The 11,801-nt window shown below is 46.9% G+C and overlaps 1 protein-coding gene across 2 annotated transcripts; it reads right to left on the bottom strand.

The window, feature by feature from the left end:
• Nucleotides 1–292: 292 nt before the first annotated feature.
• CDCA7 (cell division cycle associated 7) lies at nt 293–10,368 on the bottom strand. Of its 2 annotated transcripts, none has more exons than XM_062004786.1 (10): nt 10,291–10,368; nt 8,612–8,737; nt 8,090–8,200; nt 7,017–7,271; nt 6,540–6,617; nt 4,477–4,668; nt 3,789–3,929; nt 3,208–3,357; nt 2,503–2,639; nt 293–2,213 (listed from the first exon to the last, which is right to left on the bottom strand). In XM_062004786.1, the coding sequence occupies exons 1-10, from the start codon at nt 10,309–10,311 to the stop codon at nt 2,183–2,185; spliced, it is 1,242 nt and encodes a 413-aa protein (XP_061860770.1). In that variant the 5' UTR covers nt 10,312–10,368; the 3' UTR covers nt 293–2,182. The 2 variants fall into 2 exon arrangements, with proteins under 2 accessions (XP_061860770.1, XP_061860771.1); XM_062004787.1 differs by having other exon boundaries at nt 4,477–4,665.
• Nucleotides 10,369–11,801: the final 1,433 nt, after the last annotated feature.

Here is an 11,801-nt window from a genome sequence, read left to right as displayed (position 1 = left end):
AGCACACATCCTTAAAAGTCTGTATCTGGCCTGAACTCAGCACCTATTATTCCTACCATCACAGGTTAGCCATTCAGGTACCAAACAATTCAACCCAAGCAGCGCGAATATCAAAGCAAGACTGGTCCAGGGACACAGGGTCGGGTAGAGAAAGATGTCCTTGTCTCACCGCTCCTCCAAGTATGATGGGAGCAACCTACTCCTTTACTTGGCAACAGAAGCTTTACCTGAAAGGTGGAAAAATCTAAGTACAGCTTGAATGGGCTTTTTAAAAAGAGACAAGAGGCAAGAATTCAAACTTGGAACATTTTTATTTTCAAAATAAAAGTCTTTGTACAGAATATTGTAGATCTGAGTAAATCTAAAATACAGCATTCTCCACGAGATCATGCAAGGGTTTGCTTTTAGCACAATATTTTCACACTCTAGCAATCAGAAGGGCAGGCCGAGCAATTAGGAGAGGGGAAAGAATAAAACCCCAAACCAAACCACTCATCTGTCAGAAGATGTATTTCTAGAGCTCCTTCTTCATGGAATGTATCTAGAGAGTAGAGCAGTCTTCACCTCAGATGGCAGTTATTCACAACATAAAAACAGACAGAGGACCAGAGATTTTCAATAGGACAGATGATTTATGAAACAGAACTGCAGGTCTGAGACATAAACATCTTTTGTTTCTAAATTCCTCTCTTCTCCTCTCATCCACAGATGTAATTCCCAGAAAGGTATGAACTGTGGAACATTATGTATATACACAGTGCAGGTACTGTGCAAGCAGCAAAGCCTAACCCATGTTTTGTTCTAGTGCTCAGTCAAAGCAAATGGGCTCTTATGCTATTCAACTGTGCAGTATTTATAACACTGCATTCTAAACCTTACACAAAGCTCAAACAGCAGTTTCCATAACCAAGCCAAGCACACTTATACACAGTGGTTCTCCAGAGGCAGTTTTCATGGCACCTACTTTTCTACAGCACTGAGTACATCAGACCCATCCACACACCATGTTAGAATTCTTCAGCTCTGTTTGCTGTACTCATGCTTCATTAATACCACCATGTGCAATACTCTTCTACAATCATGGAGTCAGATAGAAAAATGAGGCTGGACTGCTAAGGAGGAGACTACAACACGAACCACATTTGTAATGTGCTCACAAACCACACATAACTCATTACATCTCCCTTTTCACTTCTTTTTAAAAGCCTTTTTGATGAGACAATTTTTCTTCCTCATCTATTACTATATTCAGGGTATCTATTATGAACATCTATTTACATTTATGCAACTGGAAGAGTAACTTGCTTGAAGCTGGACTGGAGCTTAGCTGGTCTGGAGGCCTCCCTTCCCCTGGACCAGTGCTGATTCTCCAAAGAAGCAGTTGCAGCAAGAGAGGGGAGAAGAGAATTCTGGTAACCAGACAGTGGTCACTCCCCACTGTTTACCAGTATACTCGCATCACTAGGTAGTGCTGGTGCTGTGGAAGCCTTCAGCAGCAGCCTCTCATCTGTGCAAACATAAAGAGCACAGCTTCTGCTCCAGTTTCAGTCACTTGGAGAGTCTCCCTTAAAATGGCCAATGTGCACTTTGAGTACGTTATAAAACCAAATATTAGCGCTTGGAAAACTGCTCAGCTGCAACTTTCAGGGCTGTCTTTTTGAACTTCAGAATGTGTGGTTGTTTCAGAGAACCTGTAGCTGCTATTTGATCATTTATGTTCAGTGTAAGTCTGTATTGCAATAGAAGTTGGCCAAAAGTTAAAAGCACATACCTCTCCCTGCTTGGTTCTATGGGGAACACTGCCCTGAATTTTCCGAACATCTATCTCTTTTTGTGATCAACTTCAAAGCATAAACAAACCTGCAGCACAGATCAGTGCATGAATAAAACTTTAATGGCTTAAAGCCTCATCTCCTTTCAGCAAAAAAGTTATCGGCACAAAAGCAAGGACTGATGCTATCTGATTTGCAAGGCTATTTAAAAAGAAAACAATGGCCTGTGGGCAAAGATCTCTATTAAACACAGTTTTCCCAAGTTTGACTTGCACTGAGTGAAGTGAAAACTATTTGTCCTTTTTTACCCAAAAAAGGAGAGAAGGTAGGCACTGGCTTTGTAATCTCATTTGATTACACAATAATATGACATTGGTGAAAGAGTATGCAATTTAAAGGCAATCACAGCTTCAGTCTTCCATTCCAAGTTCTTGCTTCAGACTGAAAGACAAGTAAAAACATAAGTTAGCTCGTAGTAAAACACCGGAAACTCTTCAAGTCAAGTTAGCCCTGACAGTAGACATAGCTGAAGCTGAGAGCCAAAAGACAGAGCAGCTATGCTTTGGGAAAGCACCAACAGGTCAGAAATATCGTGTGGTAAAATCTCAGGTTCTAAAGGCAAGATATGCTGATCTTGAGATTCACCTGGCAAACTGGGATGTACAGAGCTCAGTTTTCAGCTGCTTATCTCACTTAGCCATGCCACTGACACAAAGGCACACTTACTTACCTTTTCAAGTAGGCGTGGACATTGTCATAGCCATGGTACTTGGCCAGATAGACCAGGACCCCAGTAGCACACCGTCCATCACGCTGCCTGCAGAAGCTACAGTTGCAGATTCCACGACATGGTGGACACCTCCAGGTCTAGACAAAAGATAGACAATGACCCTTTTGAACTGAACTGGAATGCCAGATATGGCTCACAACAACAACTAAAGATGGCCCTGCTCCACCTCACGTTGTGCAGTGAACATCAGTGCTGCAGAAGTTGTCTAAATCAGAACAAGAGTATGAATTGTCCAGTGTGTACGAGATTAAACTCTCCTTCACCTGCCTTTCACTTAACCATGAGAAGCATCCCATTCTGCTCAACTCCTGCAACTCTTAGCCCACAACAACAGCACTTTGTCCTCAATTTGGTTCTTTTCCACAGAGTATTCCACACTAATACAAGGCAACAGAGAATACTATTCTGATTTTGGCAGCTGCTCTGCTCTCATAGCTTACTCCTGCAAATAATGCTATGGAAGCAGTAACTACAAGTCCTACATAACACAAGGTTCTGTGATTTGGAGTCTGAATCAAACCAGGACTATATTAATTACTACAGCACTAAGCCCTTTCCCCTGCTAAAACTCTTCTGCTCTGAGAAAACAACACATCCCTCGGATCAAGCTAAGCACAATCAAGCCAAGGTGCAACACTATCTTACCGGGTCCAGCAGCGCAGTTCTGACGTCCTCCCCATACCTGTTGCGGAGGCAGGGCCCACAGAACTGGCCCCTCACACCCACGCACTCGGGGTTGCGGCAGTTGGTCTTGGTGTCGATGGTTTTTTGGCGACACTGATGACAGGTGGATCCCTAGAATGCAGGGAAAGTAGTTTGGAACAAGGCATTAAAGATCACTCTTTGTTTAGGGGAATAAAGCACTTAAGCAATCTCTCTGGCAGCTACAAGCGCTTACATTGAAACAGAAAGCCCCCTGGTAAGTTTGAATTAAGGCTGTTTTAGCATTGCATCTGCAGTATGTATTAATTGGGTTCCTCAGGTGGCATTGTCTGGGTATTACAGTTGATCCAGGGTGAATGCAAGCTAATTTCTATACATTCAGGGAAAAGTAACAGATGACTTTCAAGATCTCCAGCACACTTCCCCCACCACTCCCTCCAAAAAAGAAAAAAAATCCCATCCTTCCTCTCAGAGAGAGGGAGTCTGCTCTCTTTTGATGCTAAACCACAAGCAGAGAATAACAAGAACAGAATATGCATGTCACAGAGTTGGAATATACTTACCACAGCCCTGTTATATACTTTCTCTCTGGCGGATCCACAAATATTGTTCAGCTCTTCTGCTGTTATCTCCTCAACTGGGCGCACGATGTGTGGAAGAGCCATGGCACCACGGTGACCCCTCCTGGGAGTTCGGGCTTCATGCTGAACAGGGAAGACAACATGTTTTTAGTATTAAGTTTCAGCAAAAACTACATTAAAAAGTGGTTATCTTTACCAAAGTCTCAGATACCATTTATCTATTTAAACAAGAGATAGAGATCTCTGCAAAGAGATATGTTATGGATGCAGTTTTAGCACCTTCACTTGATCTATCACCTTTGCAGTGCAGAAACCATAGAATCATGGAATGGTAATGGTTATAAGGGATCTTTATAGATCATCTAGTCCATGCTACTGATCTTCTCTATTCCTGCTGGAGTTCAAGAAGTGATTTTTCAAGGATAAGGCAGAGAGAAATGGAGAACACATACAACATACCATTGTTTGTACTTCTTCCCAGGCCATGGCATAGTCAATCTTGATCAACTCTGTATCACAGAATCATTTTGGCTGGAAAGGACCTTTAAGACAAAGTCCAGCCACACATCTAACATCACCAATTGCTCTGCAGGAAATGCTGTTTTCTTGAAGGAATAGAAAACTAACCTCAAGATCAACCTGCAAAAGGAGAACTAGAACCTGAACATACCTCTAGGTCTTCATCAGACATCTTTCTTCTTCTCACTAAGATGTACCGGTCATCATCTTCCTCTTCTGGTAAAGGAGTAGGAGGACCTTCAATCAGGGACCTGGATCTTGTGTGAGGCCGAGAACTTCGGTCTGGGTTCCTCCTCAAGGCACTTCTGGGCAATGAACGCCTTGGAGGTCGCTTTGGTCCCTGCTAAAGTTTAAAAGCCCCTAATGAACAGGCAGAAATCTAGACAGCTTGTCCCCACTCCAAATTCCTCCTCCACAAGACACATCTTCCTTCTGGTTTTCCCAAACACGAAGCCTAACTCTCATCCCAAATCAGGAAACACGAATTCATCCTGGGTATCCTGCTAGATGCAGAGAAACAGTCAAAAGCAAGTTTGTGTCTCCTTGCAAGTATGAGATATAGTAATTCCCTCCTGCAGCAGCAGACTGTGGCTACGAGTTGTGATTTTTAGTGGTGTTCCCATCTTCACACAGCTTACAGGTGAAATAGGAGTGAAATTCATTACAGCACCAATTCACAATCCAACCTCTTAATTTAAGGACCTAGTTAGGCTGAATATCAGGTTTCTTCCAAGCCTCCAAACTCACAGAATATTCAGGATTGAGCATCAAAGTCTGATCTGTCACCCTGATCCCCACGTTCTGTATAAACTTTTTTTTTTTTTTACACACCACCTCGTTTAGTTTTATTGGCCTGTGGAGACACCCAACCTTTATGAATTAATTTGTTCTGCTTTATACAGTGGCAAATCAAAAGAGGATTGCACAACGAGAAGGTGTAGTGGTTTTGCCTGGGCCAGGTTTTTTGGTAGTACGGGGGCTACAGGGGTGGCTTCTTTAAACAAAGAGCTGCCAGAAGCTTCCTCTGTAGCTGACAGGGCTAATGCCAGTCAATTCTAAGATGGACACACAGCTGATCCAGGCCTGGCTAATTAGTGACTGAGGTAACACCTCTGTGAATAACGTATTGGAGAAGGGGAAGAAGTTGCTGCACAGTTGCTGAACTGCAGCAGTAACAGGGAGTGAGAATGTGAAAATATCTCTGCAGACACCAAGGTCAGTGGAGAAGGAGGGGGAGGAAAGTGCTTAGGCCATGGAAGAAAGACTCCCCCGTGACCTGTGGTGCAGCCCATGGTGAGGCAGCTGTGTCTCTGCAGTTCATGGAGGCCACCAGGAAGCAGAGATCCACTCGCAGCCCATGGAGGACCCCACACCGGAGCAGGTGGATGCCTGAAGGAGGCTGAGACTCCATGAGAAGCTCACCCTGGAGCAAGTTTCTGGCAGGACCTGCGAGCCCATGGGGAAAGAGGAGCCCACATCAGAGCAGGTTTGCTGTCAGGACTTGTTATCCTGTGAGGGACTCAAGACTTGAGCAGTTGGTACCTGAAGGACTTTTCTCCTGGTGGATGACCCACGGTGGGGCAGGGTGTGAGGAGCTGCCCCTGTGGGAGGCCCCATGCCAGAGTAGTTTGGGAGGAACTGTATCCCATGAGAAGGACCCATGTTGGAGAAGTTCGTTAGGGACTGTCTCCTGTGGGAGGGACCCCACAGTGTAGCAGTGGGACGTGTGAGGAGGCCTCCCCCTAAGAGGTAGTGGGAAAATCTATCTGTAATGAACTGACCATAACCCCCATCCCCTGTGATACTGGGGGGGAAAAAGGGGAGTCCTGGAGGAGGTGTCTTTTTAAGATTCAGTTTCATTTCTTATTTCCCTGTTGTTTATTATTAAATCAAACCATTTCTCCTCTAGTTGAGTCTGTTTTGCCCATGACTGTAATTGCTGAGCAATCTCCCTGTCCTTATCTCAACTCACAAACCACTCATTATATTTCTCTCTCCCCTGTCCAGTTTAGGAGAGGTGATATTACAACTTGGTCAGCACCTGGCATCCAGCCAGGGCTAAACCACCACAGAATGCCTGTTTTAAGAAGCAATAAAATTCTGATCTGGACCTTGACTTGCATGGTTTTTTGAAGTTTTTGAATTCAGAGTCTTGTTTTGTAATGTCAGAATTTGACTCTCATAAAAAGGCAAATAAAGTAAGTTTATACTTACATGACTGACAGTTGGCAATGATTTTCTTCCATCAAAGATGCCAGAAACATTTTTCAACTCGGCCATTAGTTTTGCAAGCTAGCAAGGGAAATAAAAAGGAAGCAGAGCCTTAAAAGGGTGTTTATGTGACATTCCAGACTATTAGATTGGGCAACTGGCTACAAGTACAATTACTTCTAAGAAATGCAGCTGCTGTTCAATTTTTTACTCTTATGTCTTGTTTACATTCTAGGGACTGTAAGTAATTTGAAAGCATTCCAACTTAAAATGGTGAAGCCTATGGATTTTTACTGAAGTACTTAGCCTATGGGTTTTCATACGCCAGTGCAAATAAAGCATCAGATTTAAATACTGGGGATGCAAGTTCCTCTTAATGCATTCATATAACTCTCATCAGAGATAATTTGAACAACCAAAGAGGCCTTAGGCGAAAAGGAGGAAGTAGGAGGGGCCCCCAGGAAGCCATTGAGTACTTGCCATTGCTTTGTTTTCCTTTATGTTTAAAGCTCTTTTTTCTAAAAACACAGCACCCTTTTCTTCAGAGTCAGAGTCTGAATCTGGAGCAGGCATCAACTTCTCAGGAAGAGGTTCCATCTTCTCACCCTTCCTCCTCTCTGACCTTCGAGGTGGAAACTTCAAGGCTACTTTTAGAGGAACAGAGCGTTTCTGCCTTCTCAGGGCTGCCTCACTTTCAGCACCTGCTTCATTCTCTTCTGAATCTGATTCCAGTTTCTGTTAACAAATCAGAATGGAAGTATATAAATCCAAGTGACTTGCTCTGCAATTAAATACAGTTCAACAATATTTTGTTCAGGGTGGTTAAAGAGGCTATCTGGCTGAAACCTAGACTTTTACATCTCCAACCCTAGTCCTCTAGTGTAGTTTAAAGGGGGGGTGGGGGAAAGGGGAAAGAGGTGAGGGAGGGATGGGCATAGAAAACCTCTCAGGGAGACCCATGCTGTATTGATACCACACATCAGAAAAAGGAGCTTGGTTTCAGCTGCAGCAATCCTAGTTGTCACCTGCAGGTCTAACAGCAAATGTAGTTTGCGAGTATGAGAAAGAGAACTGCACTGATGGCAACGAAAAGTAGGAAGGCAGATTTCACCACCTATCACTACTTCTCTACTGCTGAAGCGTAGCGTTTCCTGTTAACACTGCCAGAGTGCAAGCATGACTGCATGTCAGTATCTACAGCCCATTATCTCAGGTTTGCTGGAGCCCGTGGCCTAGCAGAGCATTTTATATTGAGGAAATGAGAAATATTAGAGTCTAACAGAGAAATAATATCCAGCAAGGACAGTTTTAGGAGGTATTATATTTGAAAATCCATATGACACATTTTATTCTGAACTTGCAAAGCTTGGGGGCTTTTTGTGGGAACAAAAAAAGAAAACGAAACTATGGCTACTTAGACCATATTAAATTAAATAAAATGATACTTCCTTCTGACAACATCTGACTTACAAGCTGAAGCTGCAATTATTTTTTCAAATAAGAATGTGCAAGAATTTAAATTTAAAACTGCAAACTCAAGGCAATTATCTTACCAATGAATCTTGGATCTCATTCACTGAAAATCCACAGAAGGATTCATTATCAGAGGCTTCGCGAAAAATTTTTGCCAGTTCTTCTTTAGTATCTGACCTAAGCTTGCGTTTCTGTGAAGAAAAAAATATCCTTTAACTGAAGTTATACAGAAAATGATTCACATTTACAAGTGTAGTATAAGTAAATAGCTTTTTTAATAAAGAAAAAAAAAGTTAAAGCATTTAACAAGGAGTTTCAGAACCGCAGTTGCAAATTATCAGGCGTATTAGGTTAGGTGACATTTCAAAGGCTAGAATAAATAGCTAATCTCTTTTAAACAATTACCACCTAGAAGCACAAGTGAAGGGTAAAATGAAATTACAGCATACAGTACAGACTTATAACTACTATACCAAAACACAAGCAGACTAAGCAGTTTTAATCCTGCACAAAACATTTACTAGCTTTTCTAGCTTTACATTTTTTGCAAGTTTTACTAGCACTGCACATTCAAGTTTTATTTGTTCTTGTACTATACTTACTGTGTTTGCAAAATTATCAGAACCAAAACTGTCACAACTGTCATCAGAGGATGAAGATGTTTCCATGGGAATCGGTTTCGTGTTTCGGAATGCTGTGAAGTTCCTCCTTCCTGAACAAGTTCGGCGCTGCAGAAGGATAATGGCAACACCATTAATAAAAGACACCTGCTGTAGCATGCTAGCTTTTCAGAACATCCATAAATTGAGGTTTAGTTAAACATACAAATCAGCAGAATCATCATCAGCTTTGAAATAATTCACAAAGTTCAAAACGGATGGGAATAGTTTCTGCCTTGATACATTTCTGGTCATTGTTATAGGTGAGTTCTGTTCAGTATTTGGAAATACTTCTTTTACACGAAACAGCCAAGTGGAAATATACACCGAAATAATTTCCTTCCCCACTCGTTATAGACAATTCTGGTAAAAAGTACAAGCACACAAATAGAACCTAGAAATCTGCTTTGATTGTTTTTAGTTTGAGGCAAACACTAAATACACTGCAGCTGTTAAGGAAGGGACTAATGATCACATCCACTGAAAAGAGGAGCTTTGAAACAATTGTTTTAGACACAACAGCTTGCCGTTTTGTTAACTTTTTACTAGGCTAAAACACCTTTTTCGATGAGCTTCAGGCTTTCATTTCCCAAGGAATGTTCCTACTGGCCTTGACCCATTTTAACCTCCTCAGAGTGGCAGAAACCCAAAGGCCACGCCTGCTGCACCCACACTGAACTGCTGCCCCAGCCCAGCGCTCAGACCCTCACCAGCCAACACAAACATGCCTGACACCTAACCAGGGCAACTTAAAGACTCGCATCCCCTGCCAGTACCGTTCAGCCGCCCGCTTCTCGCGGGCGCGCCCCCGCAGCACCCTGAGGCTGCCCAGCTGCACTGTCTGGCTGGTGCCGACGAGGACCAGCAAAGTTTCGCGGCTAGGCTTGGCGCAGCCCGGCCGCGATGGGACCCCCACACAAAAGGGGCGGTGCGGCGGCTGAGGGCGCACCCGGCGGAGGGACCCCGCGGCGACGTAGCGGCTGCGCCGCACGGCTTGGGCCGCCGCCACTGCGAGCCCAGGCCCGGCACCCGGCACCACTACCGACACGCTAACCCGCCTTCCCACTTCGGCCGCGACCCCGCAGGCCGCACAGGGGCGCGGACGGCTCTCTCCGCCTTCCCGTAAGATGGGGCCGTCCCCCTCGCCCACATGGGCCGCAGCAACGCCCGCCCGCGCAGCGACCCATCCGCCCCGCACGTTCTCCTCGCCCCGCGCGCTGCTCCTCCCTCCGCCGCCAAAGTGCCTCCACGGGCCGCTGCCCAACGGCCGTCCCCGTGCCCCACGCCGACCGGGGCGCTGCAGGAGGCTGCGGGCGCGCGGATAGCGGCGCCGAGCCGCTCGCTTCCCCGCCGAGCGCAGCTCCGAAGCTGGGCTCCTTAGCTCAGTCAGGCGGGCAGGGGAACTCCCAGCTTCACCCGACGTGCCCAACGAGCCCAAGCACTCGCCCCAGCCGGCCCCACCATTCTACCCGCAGCCCAGCCTTCCCCGGCCACGGGACCCCGCAGAGGCCGGGGGAAAGGGCGGCCGCAAGCGCCACGGCCGCCCCCCACTCCCTTCCCACTAGCAGCAGCGTTGGAGCTGCACAGCCGTGCCGTGCCTGAGCCCGGTGGGCAGCGCTCACCTGCGGGCGCGACGGACCCATGCTGGCTGCAGCGGGGCTAGCACCGGGGAACTGAAGGTTCGCGCCAAAGCGGCTGAGACTGCGGGGGGGGGGTGGGGCCCGGCGGCGCCTTTCCCGCGCTGGCTCCCGCGTCCTGGCAGATAACAGCTGACACTCCCTCGGGATCGGGCACCCGGTGTGCCAGCCCCGCGCCCGCCCGACCACCCCTGCTGAGGAGCCTGTCAGCTCTCTCGGGGTGCTCTCGGAGAGGCTAGGTATAAGGACTGAATATTTTGTTTCTATTCGCGGTGCGGCGTTTGTGGAGCTGCAAGGGCCTGGGCCTGTGGCGCGAAAAGTTCCCGGTCGGAACGCCCCGGGGCTCGCGTGTAGAGGGAGGGGCGCGCGGGGGCCGGGACCGCCCCGTGCCGAGTCGCTCCGGCGGGAGGGCCTTCGGGCCTGGGGAGCCGAGCGGGCTTGCAGCTCTCTGTGTAAGGAAGAAATTAATGCTATATGTCAAACCCGCGTTTGTTGCCGCCCCTCTCAAGTAGACTTCGCAAACCTGCCGGGTTTCAGAGGCAGAGGGTGTTTCTCTAGGGAAGAAAGGCAGGGGCCTGCGTGCGGGCTGCTCCCCAGGCTGGGGCAGCCCCCGCGTACCCGCCGGGCACCCTGCGCCCCTCGAGGCGCCGCGCTGTGTAGCGCCCGACACGCGGGGTCGGAAAAGGGCGCTTTATAAAATGCCCACCCAGCGACGCGCGCGCCTTCCCGCGCTGGCTGAGGTGCTCTTCGGCAGTTCAGCCTTAGGAGTGAGACCGTCGGTGATGCTCTTTGCTCCCTGGCGAGTACAGCAGCGCAACAGGATTTCACTAAGAACTTGGTTGCGTTGCTCTTCGCAAAAAGAGAAAAGAAAAGATACTTGAAGACAGGCCAGTAGGAAGTAATCATTGTAAACCATTTTATGTAATATTGCATTAAATCAAATGCAGGCGTTGAACACAGCACAATGACTGTTGCACAACTAGCACTTGGCAACAATAGTAACAGGAGAAGCCCTGAAGAAGCAATACGTGATTTGTAGCCCGTGCTTGCTATTAATCCTGCGGTTTGAGCAGGACTCAGTACCGGTGCAACTGTAGCTGCTCGCGTTTCCAGGTACCTCCCTGGCAGCCAGCGAGTCCCCGCTGCACTGGGCGCGGGGGAAAGAGGCTCTGTGCACGTGCAGCCCACACACAAACCTCTGCCCGTGGAAAGCAAACCATGAATAATCTATAAGCCAAAGCCTATTTACAGGCTTTGGCACAATAGAGTAAGAGCCCTCACGGTGGTTTCCTGTTTTCTGCAGGCATTGTTATTCCCACCCATGCTGCAGTCTGACATGTAAAAGAATCTCCATCTTAAGTCCATAATTACATACTTACCTGCACTGTTGGCTTCCCAGCACATGCACAATAGCGGATGAACGAGACCCAGGTTCTCCAGAGACCAGACCACACTTGATTCCTCTAAATCGGCATTAGTGGAGGATTGCCACCCAT

This window comes from Colius striatus, chromosome 11, assembly GCF_028858725.1.
Source record: "Colius striatus isolate bColStr4 chromosome 11, bColStr4.1.hap1, whole genome shotgun sequence".
Classification (NCBI taxonomy): domain Eukaryota; kingdom Metazoa; phylum Chordata; class Aves; order Coliiformes; family Coliidae; genus Colius; species Colius striatus.
Note: the sequence above shows the minus strand (reverse complement) of the source record. Positions and strands in the feature narration are given on the sequence as shown.